The 26,637-nt window shown below is 37.7% G+C and overlaps 1 protein-coding gene across 1 annotated transcript in view; it reads right to left on the reverse strand.

Moving 5' to 3' along the window:
* Positions 1-7,369: 7,369 nt before the first annotated feature.
* Positions 7,370-26,637, reverse strand: part of LOC139138712 (putative gastrointestinal growth factor xP4) — a 35,493-nt gene continuing 16,225 nt past the window's right edge. The window contains exons 5-14 of the mRNA XM_070707218.1: positions 25,999-26,130; positions 16,900-17,174; positions 16,082-16,390; positions 14,205-15,708; positions 12,933-13,170; positions 12,210-12,283; positions 10,706-10,811; positions 9,668-9,720; positions 8,744-8,909; positions 7,370-8,399 (exon numbers count right to left, since the gene is read on the reverse strand). Of these exons, the coding sequence (XP_070563319.1) occupies positions 17,068-17,174; positions 25,999-26,130 (239 nt within the window). The 3' untranslated portion in view covers positions 7,370-8,399; positions 8,744-8,909; positions 9,668-9,720; ... (4 more) ...; positions 16,082-16,390; positions 16,900-17,067. The remainder of the gene's footprint in view (positions 8,400-8,743; positions 8,910-9,667; positions 9,721-10,705; positions 10,812-12,209; positions 12,284-12,932; positions 13,171-14,204; positions 15,709-16,081; positions 16,391-16,899; positions 17,175-25,998; positions 26,131-26,637) is intronic.

The raw sequence follows: 26,637 nt of genomic DNA on the forward strand, positions 1-26,637 counted from the left end.
TGACTAACTGAATATTAGATCTGAAAATTATAAGTTACAAAACACAGTGACAGAGGGTGAATAAGTATGAAGCCACGTGTCACAAGAAGTGTCATGAAAAATGGTGCTGTGTTAGCATGCCTAGCCTCAAGTAACATTTTCTATCATGAAATGGGCCAAACTGTCTGACTCAAGAAAAGGCCTCGCATGAGGGGACTTGGAATAGATGACTTAAAATAATATCTTTTTGGTAAACTATCGATATTACCTGCCGATGCGCAGGCACTAAGCAGCTGGTGTGTGCTGATGCAAAACCTGACATGCGCCGTGTGCACGATACCAACAATTAAGAGTCCATTAATTCGACCACTGTCATGTTATTTGTCATTATGCAGTGCGCTCATTGCGTTTATTGAAGGATGAAGTTAATTTTGACTCATGTTTAAATGGTACTGATGTGATGTAGATTATTTCAAAGAGAAATTCTTAATTCCTACCATAGGATCAAAGTTCAAGAATATTGTTATGTTCTCGTTTCCATGTCAGAACAGCCTACGTAATTTCCTTGTTCGAAGAGTTTAATAGTGTTAAGTCTAGTTTATCGCTCACAGGTTTTTAGATTACCATGATTAAATGGTATAATCATTCCATTGCTCTTAACGACGCCCCATGATATTTATTTCCTTCTGATATGTAACCTTTATCTCTTGTTAGGAGGTCCCCAATGTTGTTTACGTTCTACTTAAGTGAAAAAAAATATGTACGTCAATTTTAAAGGAAACGAGGTATGGTTGTCATAAACGCGGGTTGGTTATTTACCAACTAGAATAAACATTAAACTGTGTGATCGGATGATGCGAATTACTGGGATATGACTTGCAATGAGCAAAAGCAAAGGTTGCAAAGGTAGAATATGCTGCCATACATGTTGTGTTATTCTCCATGAAGGACTCCCTGCCCAGTGTCTGATAACTTGAGAATAAGAGGAGAACAATCACAGGGATTCACTTACCTCCACAAGTCGTGAGGATCAAATTCCCGACCAGTACTAATAGGGTAGAAACCTGAACGTTACAAGTCACCATTGCTGTGTCAACGAGCTGACTGTGCAGTATGTGTTCTTGTCTGTGTTTTGTCTGAAATCTGTAACCAGCTTCGTTATCACATGACCAGGAACAAGTGGTAGTACTCCCATGTATGTACAAGGCACCTAGTTTCTTATCAACTGATAACAAGAACTTCTGCCGATTAGCTTTCGAAATCTACCTGGCAACGTACGCACAGTGTTGGCTATAACATCATTTCGTTAGAACTACAACTGTATTTTAACCTTTTGGTACCTGACGAGTATGTGGGGGCGTACCCGTAACCGTTTTAAACAAACAGCGCTGTTGATGGTCGTTGAGCGATTTTGAAGGGTAATTCATTACCGTCGATGAACAAAATAATTCCTAGTACTAGAGCTGATGGCAACTTACCGACAAGAGAAAGATTTTAAGGATTTGAGTCTACTAGCATTCATCTTTCCTAGCAATCAGCAGATTGAATCTAATCATACACAAACATATCTCAAATCAGCTCTCTCTTTCGATGGGCAAGAACAGCGCTCAGAACAAGTGGAGACTGAATTATAATCTGACACTATCCGATTTTACCTGCAGGTTTTACAACCAGTTACTTTCCCTTACAACTTATTTTTTATTATGGCCGTCTGTGTCACATGATACTGAAAGTTTCATTCAAAGCTGAAAATTCGGTTAAGGGAAATAACAATATTTATTTGGCCAAACAAAATGCTTCTTCTTGTGTCAGTAGCCTAAGTCACATAAATCAATAATTTTGTCATTTTTAAGGCCTTTATAGTCATTGAATCATGCATATCATGACTGTGAATATAAAGTGACGACATTTTAGTCGAAACTAAGCAGTAAGCAGTACAACTTATTTTTTATTATGGCCGTCTGTGTCACATGATACTGAAAGTTTCATTCAAAGCTGAAAATTCGGTTAAGGGAAATAACAATTTATTTGGCCAAACAAAATGCTTCTTCTTGTGTGAGTAGCCTAGCAGTATGTCGCACGAAATGCAAAGGGTGTCTCCATATGCAGGATGGTCTAATTATTTTCGTGTATATTATGCCCATTAATGACGGACAGTTACGAGCAACATACATTGTCACTATCACTTAAATTTAGGTTCCTGATAACGCGTCTTCATTTCGCAGATATCTGCCCCGTTTAAAATGTCTTTGTGATACAGTGTCACTTAGACTTTGCATTGCACGAGACAAGAACAATGACTGGATTTCATCTATGTCAGTCTTGACAGGAGTTGTTATAAATGAGTCACGTGCAAAACCTTGTGTAAACTCAGTTTGCAATGAGAGGGAAATAAGAATTTAAGACAAATCGATAGCACTCTAATTCCTTATGTGAATTCAATGAATATTTACGATAACAACATTAAAAACACAGATATTGTAATAATTGTGAAAGATATTGTAAACCTAGACATTGAAGAGGATGAAAAACTGAATTATTTCCATATTGAAAATGATCATTGTTTTTGTAATTAATTAATTATCTATAACTTTAAAGTTTCCCGATGACTGAACATTGATGGCCAGCAAAGGGAAATGTTCACACTTGCTAATCAAATAAATCTGACTAAAATGTATGGTATCACTAAATATCGAAACATAGCGAATCGGCTGAGAAGTATTTATGAAGTACAAAAATTCTAGCAATGAAATTGAGAATGGCTGAAAAAGGAAATACAGTCATTATGAGTAGGATTATGACCGACAAAGGGTAAACAGAAAAAATGAGCAGTGTTGGTAAAATGTACATTATCATAATTAAAAAGAAGAGGCGAGAGTTGCTCAGTCATTTTACTGATTGAGAGTTAATCGGGATCTATATCAATGTACGGACTGGAAGGTGTTAAGGGAACGAGCAAAATTAATGATCGGGGTGAAAACAGAAGTATTTCGTCCATTTTTTTCAGCGGCCCCGCAACGATACCTAATTTTTAACTTTTTTTAAAGGCCCTTCTGTTTGAGGAATTTTTACTCAACACAACAACAGGAGTTAAACATGAACCTCCCATATAAAAGCCGGAATATCTTAAGTCTACGTAAATGTAAAAACGTCACGTGCACGCTACTGATTGGACGTGTCGTATTTGGTCACAGAAATCCATAATTTTGTCATGTTCGAGGCCTTCATAGTCACTGAATCGTGCATATCATGACTGTGAATATAAAGTGACGACATGTTAGTCGAAAATACGTTGAAAATATGTTGTTTTTGTCAGAGAGCGGATATGTTTCGACAGCGTGTTTTCTAAACGATTATTTGAATCCTATTTGTAAATGTCACGAAAGTGCAAATCATGATCATTCAAATTTATCATACGGTCCAAGCAATGTTTACCCCAGCTGATCGAAGCAAATGTATCGCACCGAAGAAGGGTTTTCACTCGACTGCGCGATTGCGCAAATTGCGCATTTCGAGCCATTGTCTGCCCCGAAAAAGTTTCTGATAGCGCAGAAATCACGCACAAAACACAGCAAGGAAGCAAAAACGTCCACATATTAGGGTCGGCCAAGCGACCGGTGAATTTGCTGTACAGTTGTTCCTAGTCGTAATACTACCTCTTAAAAGATAAAACGTTGCCAGTCATACAGCTTTGATGATATGCATGACGCGGAGTGTACGTGGAGTGAACAGCCAACAAGATTCTGTCTCCATGGATACTAGTGCAATTTTATTTTCATGTTTTGATAGCGCTTACGTTTAAAAGCAGAACTTGTATCAGTGATGGAAGTTTTGAAAATTCAAGCTTTAAACTTATATTGGCACGCTTCAGTAACGATCGATCTCGAACACAATAATCGTTTGATCGGTGCCCTCGGCACACGGCGCACATTTTAACGGGTTTAAACTCCAAAATCGGACCAAATAGCGTCAAAGGGAACAAATACGTAAAATTCTGAGTAGATGATACCTGTTGGTGACAAATCGACAGAAGATGGAGAGCAGCCGAGCACATCAGTTGACAAACCTGATGTCGATGTTAGTACTGGTGCTGCATGAAGACGACCCAGCTGAACTGGGTGAAGATCGTAATGATACCGGAGAAGTGCTTCCTGAGAAAGCAAAACCAACATTAACAGTGACTGCCCCCTAAAATCTCAAATCTGTCCCTAATTTTGTTGAATGGAGCAAAGAGTTCCCCTTTCAATGAACATGCAGAGAAAACACTGCCGGCGGAGGGATCAGCCATAAAAGGTTCAGACAAAATTACCCTTCTTTCTGTAAGCCCACGTTTTCAGTCGTATGTGATGGAAATGACCTACTCCATTTCAGAGGAAGAATGTGTAAGTTATATACCTGTGCCGACGTCGATGGATCAAAGTCGGGCGTTTCACAATTGATCGAATCGATTGAGTCTTCGGTCTTGTTTTAGTGCTGCATTTCTTTCTCCAAAAGCGAGTTGTTGATATGTATCTGTTTTCGCATATTCCAAGCAATCGGTAGATCATTGAAATCCCTAGCTACATTAGTCATTTTGTTTGTTTGCGTCGATCACAGCCAGTCGATTCGTGACCAGCGATTGCCGATAAGAGGAGTACAATATGCATCTGACTTTTCCATTATAACAGCATCAAAATGCCATCGAGCAGCCTCGAATTTTTGCCACCAGATCAGCATAAATGTAGAAGGCCAAACCATCCCAGACAATCAGACAAACATTGATCGAGATTATTTATTCTTGACCGCTAGGTTTCGGGTTACCCGCGGCTTCTTGCGTAACAGGGAGGTAAAAGCAAATTATCTTAGTAGGTTTGTCATCCATTTCTCCAATATATCCAAAGTTTCACTATTCATGAATGACACAACTTTTGGTTCTGTATTTGGTCTAATAACTTGTTCTTCTGTAACGTATGACGTTTATTCAAAGTTTCAGTACATTAATAACACAAGTTTTATTTCTGCATTTTAGTCTCATAAAGTCTACATTATAATGTTTTCCTGTTTCGTATGAGGTCAGAGTTGACCTCGCTATCGTACAATGTACATATCACCATGGTTATAACATCCATGATCATGTCACCTTAACCCTTTACCTAGCAGAAAGTATCACTTCCCCATCTACCAAGTCAGTAAAAAGCGGTATTGAGCCAAAACCATATGTATTTTCACCCACATAACTTGGTATAGTATAGCAGCTTTAGTCTGTAAAAAATTATGTTTACAGTATCACTGTCTTCGGGGACCTTCAAATGTCCAAGTTTTTGTGAAAATGCACCATATGGGACGTGTTTTGCATCACTAGTTTTAACCAACTTGCCTTATGGTGAAATATGAACTTGGTCGGTAATTATATTAAGGGTTAATGACGTCATCCCGCGGCCAAGATTCTCGTCGTCACTTCTATGGTCGGCCATCCGGTCACCTTGGCTTAGTCTGACAACTCTCTGCAGGTTGTTGGAAGCTGTCAGGACTATGTTGCCAAACAACATGCGAAAATGTCTGAGACTCATGCATTCATTATAGCATATAAATTGTTTATAAATATAACTGTCAAAATCCTGTAATATTTAAGAAAGCTGTATGTCCACTCGATGTTCTCACTAACTGTTAGGCAGACGCGACAATGCTGACCACGGTTCTCCCTGTCACGGAATTATCATATACAGCGGTGACCGCGATTTTACCAGTGGAGACACAACCCTTGCAAAGTGTGATCGTGATATTCAAACAGAAGGTGGTATAACCGAATGCTCCGACCACCCCCAGTGTGTAACAGATAGCGTTACCCCTTGAATCCTGATAAACCATCGTTTGCATAGAATTACATGTGTAAAACACTCCCCCCAGTACATACAAATGGTGCGCCCTCAGTAATCCCATATTGTGCACCCTCAGTCCCGTATCTTCTCGTGTAATAAAGGCTATATACACATATGAGATTCAGTTGATATATCTCATTTTCTGTGGCGCAAACTAACAACATGTTTGTCAAATACAACCTGGCTATATCTGCGCAGTTGAATTGATATAGATTTGCCTTAGTAGAATATGGTGATTTGGAAGGAATTTTTGTGTAGGAGAAATCTGATTTTTGAATTTCACCTAAAACTGTCATTTCACTATTCACGACGGTCTATGGAGCAAAGCAAAATTCACACTTTTTTCGATACAACACCAGCTATAAATGTGCATTTACACATGTATGATAATTGATATGAAAGTACTACATTAGCATATGGTAATTAGGAGGGCATTTGTATACCTGAAATTTCATTTTTGAATTTCACCTAAAAATGTCACTTCATCATTCATGGTTGTCTATGGTTCAAACTATGAAAAATATTTTCTAATACAAAACTAGCTTTATCTGTGGAATTATATCTGTTTGACAATTGACATGAATTTACCTCACTGGAATATGGTTAATAGGAAGGCATGCGGGAGTAAGAAATTTCATTTCACCATGCATGGCTATTGATGGCACAAACTATGGGCAATTTGATTCCCTGAGTGCATCTGTATATGTTTTACAACTGGCGTAAACTTAATCCGTTAGAATAAGGTAATGAGAAGTGCTTTGGAGTGCGACAAATATGATATTGAAATGTCATCAAAGTATTTCACTTTATATACATACAAATTGCCCTGAAATGTGAACAAATAATTTAAAACAGGCTATATCTCTTAATTTGCCTTAACGTACTTTTTCCTCGCCCATCGAGTATCCTTTAGTCACCCGTTGATAATCACCTCTTGTTGCCATTTCTCATTTTCACACATTTACAATTAGCATCATAGTGTTCACAAGCACAGATTGTTTTTGATCATCGGTTTTTGAAACACAGCTGTTTCATTGGATAACCTCAGAACAAACTGGTTTAGGGTTAGAGTTAGAATTCTTGTTTGCCTCGCTCTGAGTGACATGACAGTACGATTTGCATTAAATGAAAAATTGGAGGCAAATTCATGGTTGCCTGGAATTTTCAACCCCCCTACTTAAACACCCAGTTTTTTGTGCCTCCCCCCCATTTTCTCTTCCTACTCCCTGCCGTAAATTGTGTTGGTTCCCTAAGTAGGTCAACGATGTAGACTTTATTTCTTAATAGACATACTTAATAGACGCCATCGCCTTAGAGACGGCTTCTACCATGTTGAGGTGTGACTTGGTACACAGTTAGGTTATCGTCCATTGTCGTCCTGTCTTGCTTTGTCGAAGCATGGGCTTTTACTGTACACGGTCATTGAATCATTTAATACGTACGAATTAAAAAAATAAAATAATTCATTCAATCATAAACATTCATATAGCTCTTAATCTATAAATGTCACAATCAATAACTGACACTGTAATCCAGTGAAATTCTTTTTTTATTAAGTCCTATGAAAGAAGCTCGTGGTATTTTGCAATTAATTAACTTTCGAAAGCATATTTATATAACACAATTACATACGGAGCTCCTGTGTATACAAAAAGGCCTAATTATAATTGATATCCAATCGTGATGATTATAAATGTTTCCAATCAAGGGCACACTTAAATAAATACAAACGATTGATATGCTCTATCTGTGAGCTCCGATGTGAAGAACATTTTCGATAACCCTGCCAGTAATGGTCTAGGTAAAAGTTACCGGCAATCATTACATGTTCAAGTAAGCATTAAGGAATACTACTCATTTTACACTGTCCCTGCATCTATATGATGAATTGATAACTTCTTTAGTGTTTGAAATAGCAATTAGTTCATAAAAACAGTAGATGTCCTTGTGATCTGTTAGGACCACTCGTAGGGTTGTTGAACTCTCAAATAGGATAAAACGGGGAATAACCATATTAATAGACATTTTCCGGTTTATGTGAACGATAAAGTGACAAGTAGACATCATTATTACAAAATATAACTGTGACAATAATATCTAATAAATCCTGTGTAGATCAAGAGTACTATAAATCCTGTGTATGTCAAGAATATAATCAATTATACACGATACAGATGGGTGCCTGCCGACTCACATTTCACAATGTTATCTAATTTCCTCGTCACGGGAAAGAGTCTTTCTGAAAAGCACAAACTCAATGAGGTTTGGATGAAAGAAACGTTTAGAACAGGCGATCTAGCAGGAATGTCTTATGTGTCGACATCTTCGCTCAGTAATTTAGTACCATATGTTGGTTCAAATGCGATAAACCATATGTTGGTTCAAATGTGATAAAAAACTTTCGTGTTCAATAAAAATCCTGTTTCTTAATTTAATAGGCAAACAGAGATATGAGGTAAAAACTACAGCAAAGTCTGTAAGACATTCTTGGTATTAGACTGCCTCCATTGTGTCGGTGTTACTCACAGAAGTGTTCAAGGATGTGTACTCCGACTCGCTCCGCTGTAATGAAGCAAAAATTTGCTCATTGTTGTTACAGTCAAAGAGTACATTAAATACAATGAAAGATTTCTTACAAAGTTCATTGATGAGAATGAATTAACGCAACAATTGAACAATTAATTAGCGTATGTAATACAAATCCATATGTCTTTTATTGACTTGTTCATGATAGTGACCTATGCGATGTTCACTACCTGCCAGGATGTGAAATATATTTACAAAATATACGGCTTGCTTGCTATCAATTCCTAGGTACGATTTGATGTCCCGAAGCATGCAATATGACTTGCTGATCGGCGTTTTCACGAAATCTGAACATTATACCGTAAACTCAGAAATCTTACCGTTTCCCTTACGAGACCAGTGTACAATGATTCTTCATTGTTTGTTTGTTTGCTCAGAGGTTTTGAAGAGGATGAAAGTTCTGTCGATCGTTGTGTTACGTCGTCTACATCGGCATACTGAGCATTGTCATCAGGAAATCCGTGTTGTGGCCTTGCTTGTGTTCATCTGCAGAGAGTTACACGGAAATGTTTTATTTTATTTGTCTCATGGTTGCTTGAATATATGAAATATTGCACGTATAGAGAAACATATACTCTCTGTCTCTGTCTGCCTGTTTCTCTGTCTCTGTCTGCCTCTGTGTGTATGTATATACATGTATATATAATATATATACACATATATATATACATATATATACACATACATACAAACAAACAAATTCACATACACACATATAAGATATATATATATATATAATATATATATATATATATATATATATATATATATATATATATATATATATATATATATACAACTGAGTTGATCAGGATAATGTAAATTTTGTTTCGTATAGACAGCAGATCCGCCTACACTCAACGGTTGGCTGTGTTCGACTGAAACGTTTAGGCTGCTGATTTTCAGGTAGCCTTTCTGGTTTGCAGTCGGTATGTTCTTCGTAGAGTATCCGAGGTTTGCAGGTTCCATGTTGATCTAAAGAGTGCTCAACGAATGCCGGATCGAAATATACACTTGTTTTGTCAAGATCAGCTGGAGTATATTATATATATATATATATATATATATATATATATATATATATATATATATATATATATATATATATATATATAATATATATATATATATATATATATATATATATATATATATATATATATATATATATATATATATAGTCTGCTGTTACTTACACTCCATACAGTGCGGACTAACTTACATGCTTTACGAGAACAGCTTACCTGATATGTCCTTGCTACTTTTATGAAATATTTCTTTCTATGACTTTCCAGTGCTAAAATCAGACATGTTCACGTTTTAATATCGAAATAAAGTGACAAGGGAAAATTTAATAAGTAAATAAATAAATAAACAAATAAATAAATTAATTTATTAATTAATAGTAATTCTCTGCTTTGTCATATTAGACACATGTCCGGTAAAGTTTATTTTAACGCTTTATATTATAGTTTATTATACACCTACTGCCGTAACTTATGGGAGTTTGACCCTCCAATAACTTTCCGTATTTTGTATAGTACGCGGAGTCCCGAATACGGGAGACGCGCGACGCGCCTGTTTGACCTTTGACCTAGCGATTATCGGATGTAAACAAACTATTTTACGGTGAGTTAAAGACATAACAACTTCCACCAAAATGTATTCGTAGTATAACGGTTTAAAACACGCTAAACACAAAACTGAGTCTAAATGCAATTGATTTACCGTGTTGCTCGGTTATGCACAGAATTGAAACATCTAAGTCTGTTTTGTGTGAGGCCTAGCAGCTAGGCGATGTTGCCGTGAGTGTGTGGGGTTCGAATCCCATTTGGGTTATAGTAAAATTTATATTTATTTTTAAAAACTAATTAAATTGAAAACATTCAGCGAAGTTTGCTTGCAGTTGTACTGCACTGAAAATTAATTGGCTTCGTGCCAACACAAGGGACTTGTACTACGGAGCAGTAGATCGCGCGCGTTCCACTCATCGCGCGTGCCGCATCCCTCAAAATTTATAATAATAGGGTTATACACAAAATACGGCCCTGTATGGACTCGGGCTCAGTAAGTGACGTATTGGACTCGCCTTCGGCTCGTCCAATACGTCACTCATTGAGCCCGAGTCCATACAGGGCCGTATTTTGTGAATAACCCTATAATACTGTGATTAACGATGTTTTGCAGAAACGTGATCTTGTTTATATTGTAATTTATAAGTAACTCACACGAAATAAACTAAATAGTAGGAAAAAACTAAGATAATCTTTTCTAGATCTTACCGTTTTGAGTATAGGTAACCAAGAAGTAACAATGCTACAAGTATGATAACAAGCGTCAAAATAAGTGAAGTAAATACAATTCCGCCAACAGACAATCCAGAGGACGCTACAAGGAAATAAAATATCAGTCTGTGACTCCATGTATGTCAAAATGAAACTGTCAGGTGTGAAGATGTTGTCTTTTGCCCCGTTTGGTAGTGTACAAAGCAGTCAATGTGTTATGCTCTTTGAATACTTACTCGTGTATTATTTTCCTTCGTTTACCGAAGGGAAAATACAAGTGACGTAATGAACGTACTATCACAGTTTGAGGATGTGTGTGATATAGTCATTGCCAAACGAGTATTGTCCAAGATGAATGAAAAAACAATTTTTTTGAAATTCTGTTCATATCAAATACCGAAGCCAAGAATTTACAGTTTTTTGGAAAAAGCTTATTCTTTATACCTTTCAGCCTTTAAACTTTGAACTAATTTTGCAATGTTGTCAATACGCGATTGGCAATTTGTCAATCATTTTTGAGGTGTCGACAGCAAGTATGTAAAACAGCGAAAATGGGTTTTTACACGACAATAACTCGGTTGCCGTACCTCCCGTGAAGCTACACACAATTTCAACAACGGGGATTCTCAGACCTCAGACAAATTACGCTACTTTCAAAGAAGTCAAATCAGAATTATCTGAACGGCGCGGACACTATCGTGTCGTTCAATCAGGAACGCGTACATTACCAAAGTCAGCCCATAGTCCGTAGTTAATCCTATAATTGAACTTATACAGAGGTGTCACCAGCTGAGATCAGAGTTGTCCTTGAAAATGATTCATGTATTTCTTTTTTCATGACACAGGCGTTACACTCTTTGTTTTCATTATGCGGATTATTAATGTTTCGTCGTATTCTAAAAAGTATTGTTGGATTGTAATACTTACAGTGATTTTTAAATTAACTTTGTACGACAGAAATGAATTTTGATCATACAAGATGAACCACCACCATGTTGTTCGATTTCATCGACGAACTCGACCATAGGAACAAAAATAAGTTCAGACCCAACAAACTTGATGACACAGATACCGATTATTGGAACGTACTACGTCTAGACTGTAAATCGCTATTCGAACCTCGTTAGACCTCATTACCTTTAGCTATGCAATACAAAACTTTGTATGAAAATTAAATGCTTTAGTAGTTAAAATTGAATTTTGCATGGTGGTACTGGTCCATAAAGATTACATTCATAAATTTACATGAGTATATTTTTGCGACGTGGTGACTTAGCTGTGATTTATACCGCAAGGCTATTTTGGTTTTCTGAGGGACCTTTAAAAACCATGGCCATGCAAATACATGATGTTGCATAGGTGTTGTGTTTTAAGCTAGACCTCCTCATAAATTGTTCATTGTTAACATTCTGGCTTTTCCTAAACCTATCCCTGTACATGACTGATATCTTGAATTATAATGTGCGCAAACAAACATTCATAAAACGTCAAAAATACTTACGCTGAAAAACTTAGTGTTCCTGTCTCGGCTATGTCACTCCATGCACTGAGACAACAACCATTTCTGGCTGATATCTGCCGAATAAACAAATGTACAATTGAAGTGTACCTTGTTGGCCGATGGTATACTACTTTAGACTGTTTGGATTCTAAATGATGTTTATGAATTCACTGTTATGGTACGTCAACACTGTTGGTCACTGAATTAGCTTTAGAATTTGGAATGATGCCCGTCATAGCGCAAATCCTGGATTAAAATCTATATCTACATGTGACTGAATTTTCCTCCTTCATGCATGAGAAAAAACGTGTAATAACTAATATCTGCAAGAAAAAAATAATTGCTAAAAACAATATATACATATATAAATACAATATAGGCCTATATACAAATATATATAATATATATATATATATATATATATATTATATATATATATATATATATATATATATATATATATATATACAAGCAGGTCTCTCATAATTGCAGAGAAAACCACTCTCAAAAAGAAAGAGATAGACGAATATGTTGATGTAATAAAACCGCAGTCCCTCGGAAGGCAGGTATACACTCGATCTTGCCATTATGACCTTCATGCAACCCTCATCTAATCTTTGTTGTACGTCGTCCTAATCCGTTGCAGCTACCTATATTTGCTGAAACATTGCATCCGTAACAACCACAATCACCGCCACTGCCATAATCTTGTTTATTACTTACTTGTGCACTATAGTTGGTTTCTGGTTGCAGCTCGCCAATTGAACAGCTGAACGCTTCTGTGTAGTCTATGCAATCCCGAGGTGCTACAATAACATTTTAGTGATTTGATTGGAAGACTGCCAGAACAAAATGAAATATAAAATCACAGCACCATTCGGACACATTGGGGCACTCCAGGTTACTTCTATTTTTGTGTCAGAAATACCCTGCGCCATTACATCTCTCGGTATAGTTGGAACTGTAAGAACGGATGAAATCTATCATGTAGTACAATGCCATGTGATATTGACTGAAAGTCATCTTACATGGTTGCTCATGTATAGAAAATCTACTTGAACATTGTATTTCCACTGTCAAACATCCTTTAAAGAAAACGTCTGACTTTTTGTTATTTCAGAATATTGCTCCATGTATTCAGGAGATACATTGTCAGTGCTGTCCCTAAAGTGTATGACGTCAAAAAATCACCCGCATTCCATTCATAGACTTTGCAAGTATTACGTTGTATGTATCCGTAGGAAACACAACCATTGAATAGAAAGTCACCATTGATAACAAGGTCAGGCAACATTCTTTAGCCAACGGGCCAACAATAAATTTACATTTAATTAATGAACATGCTGTATTCACAAGCCGAGCGTTTGCTCAGCATAGGATGTGCCCTGCTTCTTACTTGAAGGAAAATGTATCGGGAAATGAGTTATTACATATTGCCCATCAGTCCGTTTTGACTTTAACGCTCGGTTAAATTTTACAAACACGGAGAGAAAAAAAAACCATTTTAAACGAAGGAAAGTACAAAACACACTGATCCCCTGAGAGGGAAAAACAAAAACAGAAACAAATCACAATTACAATAACACTTTGGTAAATTTTTACTTACTTCATTCGCAAACAGTAAGCGTTGTCTTATCGGATTGTTGCATTTCCTCATTTTAATGCTAGAATGCAGTAAGTAGTCCTTTCACGTTTTTCAACAAAAGCAACGAACTATTGTATTCATCAAAACATATAATACAGATGGCACTGCTGGGAGTAGCAAGTAATTGTTTAACAAGTTGTTTCTGTATTGTAGGACGACACAAAAGGCATGCTTTACATGTACCTAGAACTATAACTGTCTTGTTTAGAGAACAAATGATTTAATTCTGAAATGAATAGTTTCCTGAAGAACTGTAGTGGCGATTTAAAATAGATGTCGTGTTAGAAGTATATCGTTGTAATTGTGAGTAAAACTGACTGTAAGATCAAACATGTTTTGGACGTACTCACAGTTTTCATGTGTTGTTTCAACCACAGAGTCAGGAGGTCCTCCTCCACCATTTGTATAGGCAGTAACAGTAGCTCTGTACTCGCTAGACGCATAGAGATCTCTTACCACATGTTCAAATTCAGTCACGTTGAAGTAAATAATATCAAATATCTGAAGTTCTCCGCATTCGTAATGGGAATCTTGATAAAAGGCAAGTTCATATCTTTCTAAAGGACAGTCTACGGTACTTGGCTCTGCCCAGGTGACATTAATCGCCGATGACGACATAGCTACTGCTGATAGCTCTTCAACCTTCTGTGGGACTGTTCATAAACACGTGCACACACATACACACGCACACCATACCAACATAAATGTTTGTTTGTACAAAATAGGTCAGCAGTGTACGTACTTGTGTCTGTATATTTGTGTGTCGACTAACTTTATCTGCTTACATGCTGTGAATAATAGTTCTATATATTAATGTACTTTCCACATATTGATAAACGTTACTTCTTTATTCATAAATTACATATTTGTAACATATACGTACGTACGTGTGTGTATGTATGTATGTATGTATGTCTGTACGTATGTATGTATGTATGTATTTATGTATATATATGTATGCAAGCATGTATACATATTAAACGACGATTGGAATGGTAGCGCGAAACGAATGTTTCGTCTTATTTAACGCTTACTTGTTTCATTGAAAATCGGGTTACTTAATTGTCCGTGTCCAACAACATTATCCATAGATACAGAAATTTCATATTCAGTGCAGGGATTTAGCCCATCAATAATTGTGCTTGTTTTGTCCGGGTCTATTCGTTCCATCTCATAGGCTGAAGACGTTCCACTCACTCGATAATGTACCGTGTATGACGTCAGAGAGTCACATCGAAGAATATGTGGTTCTAAGTCGGGTTCATTTATCTGGTATCATGTGATTTTCAACAAGTTACGGTAAGCCAAGTGATATGTCAAACCTCTCTATTGATAATCGTCATACGAATGAATAATATACGGCTTGTTTTCCAGTCACCCAGGAATCGAGCATAAAAGTTTGTAAATCAGGGCAAAATAACAGCAGTCGAATGCTGAGCAGGAAAGTTATATTTGTATACTGTACATGTATTCACTTAACGCTTACGTAAATTTGCAACCGATTAATCTTATAAAGTTTAAAAAATCAATCAATAATCAATCACTGACAGTCAGTTAATCAGTTAGTCATTCTGTTGATTAATACAAAATCAATTGTTAAATCGGTCTGTCAACCATCAAATTAATCCTTTTATGACGGCCTTGCCACAAATCATCTCCTTAAAACCATTTTAGTCCTTGATTGAAATATAAAAAATAATTGCAAAGACACAAACAGTGCAGTATATACAGCTCTCATAAATCGCGCGTTTAAACTTAAAATAGTAAAGGAGTACCTAGTTACCTTCCATGAAACTGAAATTTCTGTCTCGCTGAGAGTATTTGCCTCTTCAATGATTGGTTGTCCCAACGGAACTGGAGGAATTCCAAGAAAGAATATTAGTTGCTATATATTTACTCAAGTGATTCTTATACATAATTACCAAAACCGATTTCAGAATATATTTTAGTAGTATATAGTTACGAATTAAAGACAAAAACAACCACAACAATATTATGTTTTGACTAGATGAGAGTAGACAGGTAGATGTACTTTCGTCTTATACATATATCATTAAACGTTCAAATGTGCTAACAGAAACTTCCAAAAAATTAGATAAAGCGTTCATTCAGAAAAGTGTTACATTCATCGGTATTTCTGTCGAATTATGGATCTCACAACAAATCAACATTGCAGTCTTTGATTGCAAACTTTCTCGTTCGGCTTGAAGATAGTAAAACTTCTCACCATCACACAGTGTTTGGTCTGTGACTTTAGGACTCAGGTCACCCCCGCCGCCAGCACCTGGTCTGTATGTCTTCACTGCGAATGTGTAACTAGTGTACGGTGTCAGCCCTGTGACAGGCAAAGACGTTTGGTCTTCAGTGGTGTCGTATCGAGTGAAGTCATTTTCGCCAGTCACTTTGTACCAGACCTCATACAGCTCTATTGGCCCATCTCCAATATCAATAGAAGTATCCCAGGCATCCCAACGAACCGTCATTTGAGTCTTCGTTACATCAGTTAACCACGGGCTATTTGTCAACACTGGTTGGACTTGACAATGATGTTCGTATAGAAAAATAAAAACGAAGTGGACTTTCAATCACATAGTTCGTCATGATGTAATATTCTGTTACAACTCTCTTAACCATTCGTTTTGATTTGCCTAATTTCAAAATAAATTGAAGCCACAACAGTTACCTCTCTTTTCCTTTTGTTCTTACAAAACTTTACGGATCTCGACGAATAGCTTTAACCTTAACGTTTATCATGACATTTTGTTCAACTTTTAGACAATTTTTAAGCCCATGGTTTGGAATGAACATTGTTAGTCAATGTTGTATTGGACGATTTTATTGACAACAAAACTTTTACTACATCCTGTACAAGTCAAGAGAAAGATCATTTGAATCTAATTTAAATTGACAATTGTAAATTGTTGTTGTTAAAACATATGTGATCTTTTTTGCCGTATAGGTCATATAGCGATAGTCTTGATTCAGTGACTGTGTGTTTGTTAAGACGAACGTAGCCATAACTACTTTAACAAACAGAAGACTTACTATAAGCGTCAGCTGTTATCTGCTTTTTATCATCACCAGGAGTAAGTCTACATGTCACTATTTCGTCTTTTTCAACAACTACGTCGTCAAAGGTATTTGCAAATTCGTAGTCTGGGTGATCCCCGCTTGTGACGCGACCTTGATAGGACCCGGATGAAGTTGTTGCTGTTACTTGCATATCTGCTTCGTTAGCTGTGACATAGCATACAAAAGTGGACGGCTGACCAGAATTTCCTTGTTGCTTTGACTGAATTCATCGACAATGGGAGTTTGGGCTGTAATGAAATGTCGAACACAAACATGATTTTCGTGGAAACAATTTAAAGAAATCATGCCAATGCGAAATTTTTTACAGCATTTGAAACGTAAAACACAAACGTTCGAATATGTAATAAGAAAGCTCGGCAATTGAATTTTAAATCAGATACGTAAAGTGATGGTGTTGCACAGATGAATTCATTCTCTAGTTAATTAATTTTCTCTATCATCTGAAAACGAATGCAATGCAAATTGAAACAAAAAACTATGTAGTAAGGTTAAAGATGATTAATGTATCTTAAGAAAGCATCGAACTCGACGCTCGATATAGTGGTGATGCAAGATGTGATAAGTATGTATTGTTTAAATGTGCATATCCAAAGAAGTTAGAGATATAGGGGAAAAAGACAACTAGTTGTAGGCCCTGTTCAGTTCCGTTCGAATTCTCCTTTCCTTCCCCTTTTTGTTATCTAAGTTCAATTCCAAAGAGGAAGTTATCTTCAAGGTTTTTACTCTGGCTACTGGCTCTCCATGTTCTTTTCTGAGTATAGCTAATTCCCTATCATTGTGTTTCTGTATTGATAGAGACGACCTTTACACGTAATTTTAGAATGCTCTCGTCTTCCTCCATCGTTCATCCTCTTTAGCAAACCATGTCATCCTTTGCCTGGCCACAGGCCTTGGTACAATCAAGTCATTGACAATGACATAGTTCCCACTTGTAATAGGAGTATTAGTCTTGATGGGGCAGGGAAATGTGGTCATTAAGAAGTATCACTGGAGTGTATATGTTGAGATCTATGGGCACATAGGTCTATGTCGTTGTTCCCAATTTGAAACACATGAGGCATGTCTAAGTTATGGTTCTAAATCGGGAAAAAAGATCAGACCTCTAGCTGTATTGGCCATCCAAGAAATACATATGCGCGTAATAAATGAGGTACAAGATGTGACATTTTAAGCGCAGTGGTCGTCGCTGCGCATGCTCCTGAGGGGGTCCCCCCCTTGTTGACAAGATATCCGAGAGTGCCGCATGAGGTTACGGGTTGATTATTATGTTAGGGATATTGCCGCTGATATGGCGGCTGATTTGTCACAAGCATACCAACTTGCCAAATCTAACACGCAATAAAGGTCAATTAATCTGAGTTAAATATCTACTGAATATTGAACAGTAATTACACGCTGGCTTGAGATCACATTTGATCATGATTTTCTTGAATCAGTTGAATGGGGCTTGCTCGAGCCATGGAGCTAAACACTTACCTGTACGCGTGTATATGCTAAGTTAACAGACTATCTATCAATGACCGGGCTCTGGTCTACGACATCGCTAGCAAGGACGAGAACTTTCATTTCAAGAGCCCAAACAGGACTACAATTGACAAAAACGCAAGCTACAGAAATCTACAGCTAGTAGAGCAATGCCTGCTGCAGCAAGAAACATCTGTTCCGTGGTTAGCCCTGCGTACAGGTCTGTGTGTTTCGGGCGTTATACGGCCTCCACCACAGCCCTGCAACGGTCCATAGAGATAACTGGCGAGATTCAAAATGGCGATCTCCATGGGTAAACAACTTGTCGAGTACGTTATGTTTCAGAAAACGAGCGGTTTTGGACGTTAGGAGAAGTTAATCGCATCTTTTCTTGGGTCGGTTAGGAGGTAAAGGTAGGCAGGGAAAGGATTTTGCCCCGATAGAGCAGAATTTCGGCCAAAAAGACCGTTTTTTCGTTGCGGTCCGGATCCGGACCGCAGAGTTCCCGGTTATCTCCATAGACCGTTGCAGGGCTGTGGTGGAGGCCGTATAACGCCGGGAACACACAGACCTGTACGCAGGGCTATTCTGTGGTCTGCATGAACGTCGGTGTCAAGAGAACCGGGTATATGGCGTGCTTCACTCGGCTGTGGAGAATCCAACTCCACTACGAAGTTTACCCCATTAGGGGTGCAAACGAGAATTCCGAGTACAGGTATCAAGTCAAGCGAAGGACCTTTCATAGGTCTTCTTGTTATGTGGGCGTTATCTCATTTGAAAGAGGATTCAGACCTACCCGGCAATCAGGAGGTACAACAACGAAGTTTGCGTAGCACCGGTAGGCGTACACTTGCTGCGGATCCGTAGCCCTACCATACCACTCCCTTTGCTGCCCACTCCCCCAACACAACAAGCAAAGGGAGTGGTAGGGCTACGGATCCGCAGCAAGCGTACACTAGCTAGCCGTTGGATCTCTGCCATGACCGTGCACAGGATCTCTCACTAGTCCTGTTTCATAAGCCAGGTCCATGACATATGTACAAACATCAGTGATTGGTTCATCTTGTAATTTAAGGTCCATTTGCGTTAAGCTGATTGGTGGACCTCATGCGTTAGGTCTCATTACTATGTATTATTCACTTTACAGCTCCCTGATTGGTCAATGTGTAGGTCCGGTCCTCCAGTGTTCACTGCCTCATTATGCAATGTCCAACGTGCTTCCTGGCTACCGCTGAAGTAATACGTTATTGTGATGTTCATGGATCGGCCGGAAGTTACAACGAAAAATGCCCGACAAACCTTCATGCATTAAATTTCCTTGTTTTTACTTATCCCTGTCCCTTTATGCATTACAGCAGACTCGTTTCAAGTCTGTGATTTGTTAATGTTTGAGTGGAGTGAACGCAACGATATGTATTTTGCTTTCATGTGAAATGCGCGCGTGAGTGTAGTGGACGCGATGAGTCGGGTGAACGCTACACAGGGGAGTTTCACCCGGAGGTTAATCCGGCAGAAACTAAATTACTATCCTTCGCAGACTCAAAGGTAAAACGCGTTCAATCGCTGGGAAAAACATGGCCTGGGCTACCAAATTCCGAATAGTTTTGTACTGAATTGGAGAGACACAAGAGAAAATATTGTAAATGATTTTATTTTTTTAAAAATTCACCGACTTGAACAAAGTCTAGCATTACAGGCATGTTGGCTCTTTGTTTTCCAATTGTTGGTTACGTACAAAGTTTACGATTTTCGTTTTGATTTGACGGGGTGCATTGGCCGCATCGACAACAGTGAGGCCTGTGAATGACAAGAGGAAACAATAGAGCTTCAAGGCATTACGTAACAAAAATTACATAACGGTTTCAGGCGTCGGTAGCTCATTTCAATCAACTCGTGCAGGGAAAAGGACAAAATATCTCCTGACAATATTAAATTCATGTATAATTCACAGTATCACATAAAGTGCCATGAATAGCGGAGGAACTCTCGAACAAGGTCAAATCTAACGATATATTTTGACAAATACTCGGCATGAGTACCTTTCTTCATAAACTGGGATCGAACAGCGACCATAATGAGGCAGTGAACACTGGAGGACCGGACCTATACATTAACCAATCAGGAAGCTGTAAATTGAATAATTCATAATAATGAGACCTAACACATGAGGTCCCTCCAATGACTGCTCCGAAAGTGGACCTTAGAGAAGCGGATTAACCAATCAGAGCATGCAGTACATGTGTGTAGGACGTGAAATGTAGGTCATTTTGAAACAGGACTACTACGTCCCTATGTGTCGCCGTGCAATTTTCCTGCCAAATGCCGCGAAAACAGGCTAGTTTTGTCTATTGTGTCCTGTCATTTGACTATTTCTTGCCATGTACCGGTATTACTAGAAGAAGTAAGAAATGGTAATCAACAGTGGGTCGTGGGCCAAGTCGTCGCGGGGCCGGTACGTTGTGCAGCTGGTTGTGGGACCGGATTCTCTCATATATCCGTGTACGTCAATGCGGTGACGTTCTCCCTTAGGGACTGGTCAGTTTCTTTGGCCGGGGGGGGGCGGTGGATTCATGGGGGGAGGTCACCCTGTGTTTGACTTTGTTGATAGGGGGGGGGGTCACCATGTTTTTGAAATGCCCAATAGGGGGGGTCAGTGTGTTTTTGAATTTCGACACAGGCTCATCGTTGCCTAAAATGCATCGTGTCAGCCACAAATTTCATTCAGTTTCATTTTCGGCGCGCCCTTCAGGCGCATAACTTTAATAATCAGACATATTTTTCAGCACGCCCAACTTTAACATATCAGGCATACATATATCAGAGATATATGTATGTTCAATGTTTTTCAGCATGCTCTTCGAGCGCATTACTTCAATATATATCAGACATTTTTCAGCACACCCTTCCTGTGCATTACTTTAATATACAAGACATAAATATCAGAGATATCAGGATGTTTCATATTTTTCTCCGCGCCCTTCGGGCGCCATACTTTAATAAATCAGAGATATATGCCAGAGATATCTTGATGTTTGCTAAGTGAAAGTGTACTATCATGAAATCTGCATTTCATATGAAAAGCATAACAAATTCCTGATACTTTTCTGTTCTCTCTATGCGAATTCAGTATGAGAAAGCAACATGCACAAATATCAATGTTACAAGGAAAGGTCATCTCAGACTCTGCACACATCAGATTTGGCTAAGATGCCTCTCTATGGTTCCTAAGGAGATTTAATTGGATGGATGGCAAGTCTTAACACACATCAAAGTTTTTGATTTACTGCTTTTTCCTGTTTAATATTAATGATTGACATCCATTTCTGTCAACAGTTCAGGACATTTGGTTAAGCATAGAAAGTGTGAAATACATTCATAGCTCATTCAAATGTACTGTATTCAAACTTTAAGACTGACACTTTGAAATTCCTATCTTAAAACTGACATGCCAACAATTTAGAATGACACAGAATGACTTAAAGTATAACCGTACGTAAAATATAACATATATATATATATATATATATATATATATATATATATATAATATATATATATATATATATATATATATATATATATATATATATATATATATATATATATTACAGTATTATATTATTACATATTACAGTCGTCGTGTGCAGGGGGAGGGGTCACCCTGTTTTCAAAATTTGGAATAGGGGGTCAGTAGACTGAAAGATTCCGTCGCGTGCGGGCGCTCTGGTGCACTGCGACCTACGACCCTTTACCCTTTACCTTTAAAGGGTCGTAGGTCGCAGTGCGCTGGAGCGCCCGCACGCGACGGAATCTTTCAGTCTAGGCTGTCAGCCACTTTTTGATGTCGGCAAAAAATAATCCACCGCCCCCCCCCCCCGGCCGAAGAAACTGACCAGTCCTTTATCGAAGCAACAGCATCTCGCGTGTCCTGCTCTGGCTTGCCGATCATGGTCTTGAGTGTAATTTTTTGTGTTAGGCATTGTGCTTCTTGCTGGTCTACATATATATACAATGTTGATCATTTTAGTGATGTATTTTTACCGTGCTGTACATAGCATTGTGTACAAACAGCATGACCGCGCACGATCAAACGCATTTGTTCACTGTGACTGCATGCAGTAAACTCAGCGACGTATGTGCTGAGTGTCTCAATGTTCGTATAGCCTTACATGAGTTTATAGATAGAAATATACCACTGAAGTTCGTTTCCGATCTTAATATTTTACTATTGCATGATGTTGAGTCCAATTATACAACGGCGTTAACAAAGTGAGGGACCGCTCCCATCTCACTCTGATTGAAGTTGAGAAAACTTATGTTTACAAACATTTATGTTTATCAACAAAAAAATCGCGCACACGCAGCCCAACGACCACTGCGCTTTAAGGTCTAATATCCTATCAAAATTGGAGGGTATTTGTGGTTACTGAGTTATGCATATATATGTATAATCAAGGTCAAAGGTCATCGAGGTCACGTGACATTTTGAAAAAAAAATTGTATTGCATATTTATCCTTATATGCCAAAAATCATGTCTCTAGCTCTATTTGCTTGCCCAGAATTAGATATGTACATAATTAATGAGGTAAAGCGTGTGTTGTCATAAGGTTTCTCATCCTTCTAAATATAAAGGACATAGCACTTGTGGTTACTTATTTATTGACATAAACGTATATTTTAGGTTAAAGGTCATCGAGGTCACATGACATTTGTCAAAAGATTTCTATCCTATAGTTATCCCTATATACCAAAAATCAGACCTCTAGCTCTATTGGCTTGCTCAGAATTAGATATGTGCATAATTAATGAGGTACAGTATGTGGCGTCATAAGATCTCCCATCATACCAAATATGAAGGGTGTACCACTTGTGGTTACTGAGTTATGGACAAATATGTATATTTGAGGTCAAAGGTCATTGAGGTCACGTGACATTTTGTCAAAAAATTGCATTGCTAAGTTATCCCTATATACCAAAATTTAGACCTCTAGCTTTATTGGCTCGCTCAAATTAGATATGCGCATAATTAATGAGTAACAATATGTGGCGTCATAAGGTGTCCCATCATATCATATATGAAGTGTGTAGCACTATTGGTTACTGGGCTATGGACAAATATGTATATTTGAGGTCAAAGGTCACCAAGGTCACGTGACATTTTGTCAAAATATCTGAGATATCTGCGTGAACGGATGGACTCATGGATGGACGAACGGACGGACATGACCCAATCTATTAGCCCCCTGGACTTCATCCGTGGGGACTAAAAACTGTCACTGCATCCTTTTTGCAATATGAATACGATGAGAAACTAAATTTTTATTTTTCTTGGCCTTATACATGGGAGTCTATGGAGAACTGACTTATACATGGGAGTCTATGGAGAACTGCCTTATACATGGGAGTCTATGGAGAACTGCCTTATACCGTACATGGGAGTCTATGGAGGTGTAAACTAACAAGTCCTCTAACACGGCCAAATTTGATCGCATTGTGAAACAAATCGACGTGCATCTGTATGGGGTAGGGTACTATCCTTGTGCAAAGTTTGAAAGAAATTGACTAGGGCTAGTCTGAGATATCTGCGTGTATGGACGCACGGACGCACAGACGGACGGACGCATGGAAGGACATGACCCAATCTATAAGTCCCCCCGACTTCGTCCGTGGGGACTAATCAAGCGCCGTCAATGCCCTGCAAACTTCGTAAACAGTGAAATACAAATTACTTATACGATCAGATTTGAAAATTGACATATGATGGATCATTGGTAGGATTTATATCCGTATATGTGCTTCTAAAATACCTGCGAGTTATGTAGACAATATGATCGGTTGTCGAACACTCAAAATTATTATAACATAGAGTTCAGGCAAAAGATGAATATTTGCGTTTACATTTTATAAATGACCAAAGCATTTCAAATTATGAACAATCAACTTCTTTATATCATTAAAAACTTTGAATAAACATTGCTTTGTAGATTTTTAAATTGAACACGTAAATGGGAAAACGCATGTAATCAGAGCACCTAGTACTCGTACGTTTAAAGCGATAATGAGTTTACCATTCTGGCGTATGAAAAATACCATTTTTGTCGCATACCATTGAGGGTATTTAAGTTAACAAACGCTAAAAGAACTCAAAAATCACTCGTCTTCATCCTCATTTACCCTGTTTTATTTCCAGCTGTCATCTCTACCCATCAGTCATCTTTCCTCAGTTTCCTGTATCGTCACTGATTTTGCGCCGACGCTTTTATAGTTTTTTTAGTTGTTGCAGGTACTTTTCTCAAGTTTCCACTTGCTTTACCAGCACATGAATAATTGATCATCAGATAATACCTTCATTACTCATTATCCATTTATTTCATAGTTTTTTTCAACAGAGTCTTTTTGGCTCATCTTCTTTGACAGCTAGACTAATATTATATTTGTATTTTTGTCTTTCAAAATGAATTGATATTATATGTATTTTTTGTACAGGAGTTTTATTTTAGTATTAAACGTTCTGTTAAAAAATACGAAATCTCTTTCTTTTTAATCGTCTTTGTATTTTTTTTGTCATCTCAAATGAACAAGAACCAAAAACGTTTTTGATGATCTCGGATTTTTTTAACTACTTTCATGTACCTCAGAAAGAGCTAAGGTTTTCTTTTATTTGGATAATGACCAGTAAGAGAAAAAGTTAACATTTGACCTATTTTCATATATCTCAGTAACTTCAAGGGGCATAAGTTTCATTTCTTTCGTTTCTTTATTAGAATAAAAAGAACGTTTTCCAAAAATTTTGTTGGATGATACTTTCATCTGTCATAGTCTTATAAGGCCTTGAGTTTATGTTTGTTTGTTTGATAACCAGAATAAGGCAAAAATCATTTTTTAAAATTTGGGACGACCTAAAATTACATTTGACTTATTTTCTTTCATTGCAAGTACTAGTAGTTCGCTTTATTTTGTATATTGTGTGACAAAAAAACACCTTCCTAAAAAGCTTGGGATGGCATCAGATTGCCTTTGACCTAAATCCGCATATATCATCAACTGCAGGGACTAGAGGTTTGCTGTTTCAATGATATTAACTTATAGGGGAACCCATTTTTCTCCGATATGTGGGATGACGTCGGATACCATTTGACCTACTTCAACTTTTCTCGGCAACTCTAAGGGTAAGAGTTTGGTTTTAGGCCAATATACAGGGTTTCATTGTTACAGAGAAATTAACTTTCAATATTCGTCCTATGTTGTCGTACATCGACCTAGGTTTATCAATTGCGCATACTCTTCCTACCCACAAATGGAAAGGAAAATTGATCTGTTTTACCTGGCGACCTGTGTCTACCACGTGCGCATACTGGCCCCACCCACAAATGGAATGGAAAATCGATCGAATGTTTAGATACTTGCAATAGCTGATTAAATGCCAGAAATAGAAAGAAGCATGCCATGCCCAATACAGGTAATTTTATAATAAGACATGATAAGTCTATTTAAATGGCTTTGAGAACAGTAATAGAACGAAAATAACATCAGCAGTCCTCATATGGCGAACACAGAAAAACGGCCTGCATAACAAGGGGACATACCTTCTTGGCAGTCTTCACTGATAAATCCATGGTTACACCTTGTACCACAACTACCAGTGTTCTTATCACAAACGGATTGGCAGTTACATTGAAGACAATCACCATCCCGGTAAAACGTATCATCAGCGCAGCCTGTGAAAGATACCTTAGTGTTACAGCAACAACACCATACTGCTTCAAAATTTCTACCAAAATTACAAATTGAAAAGTATCATTTACTTACATTCACAACATTAGTTCAATGTATACAATATCCTTGCCCCTTTTGGTTTATAAGAAATCACATATCTTGTTTTGGCATAGCGGAACATACTTGAAGAGTCAACAAAATATGACTTCGTCCCCGCCTGCACACAGAAGACATAAGGTAAAGTAAAGAGTGAAAAAAAGTTCGTGTATGTGCGAACGGTCGGCCTTGCAAAACACGAACCTCGCCGTACTAGCAGAAGAGTTTCATTTAGATCATATCACGTATGTCAACATTAATGAAATTCATGTTTGATTTTTCCAAAATTACTCCATTGATGTCCTGTGTTTACCTCAAACATCATAAGTATGATAATAAGCAGCATCAAAATATGTAAAGCACAAAAAATCTAATATGGACAGCAGTATGTTAATTTCTTTTTTATGCTAATG

Source organism: Ptychodera flava, chromosome 8 (genome assembly GCF_041260155.1).
Source record: "Ptychodera flava strain L36383 chromosome 8, AS_Pfla_20210202, whole genome shotgun sequence".
In the NCBI taxonomy this organism is placed as follows: Eukaryota; Metazoa; Hemichordata; class Enteropneusta; family Ptychoderidae; genus Ptychodera; species Ptychodera flava.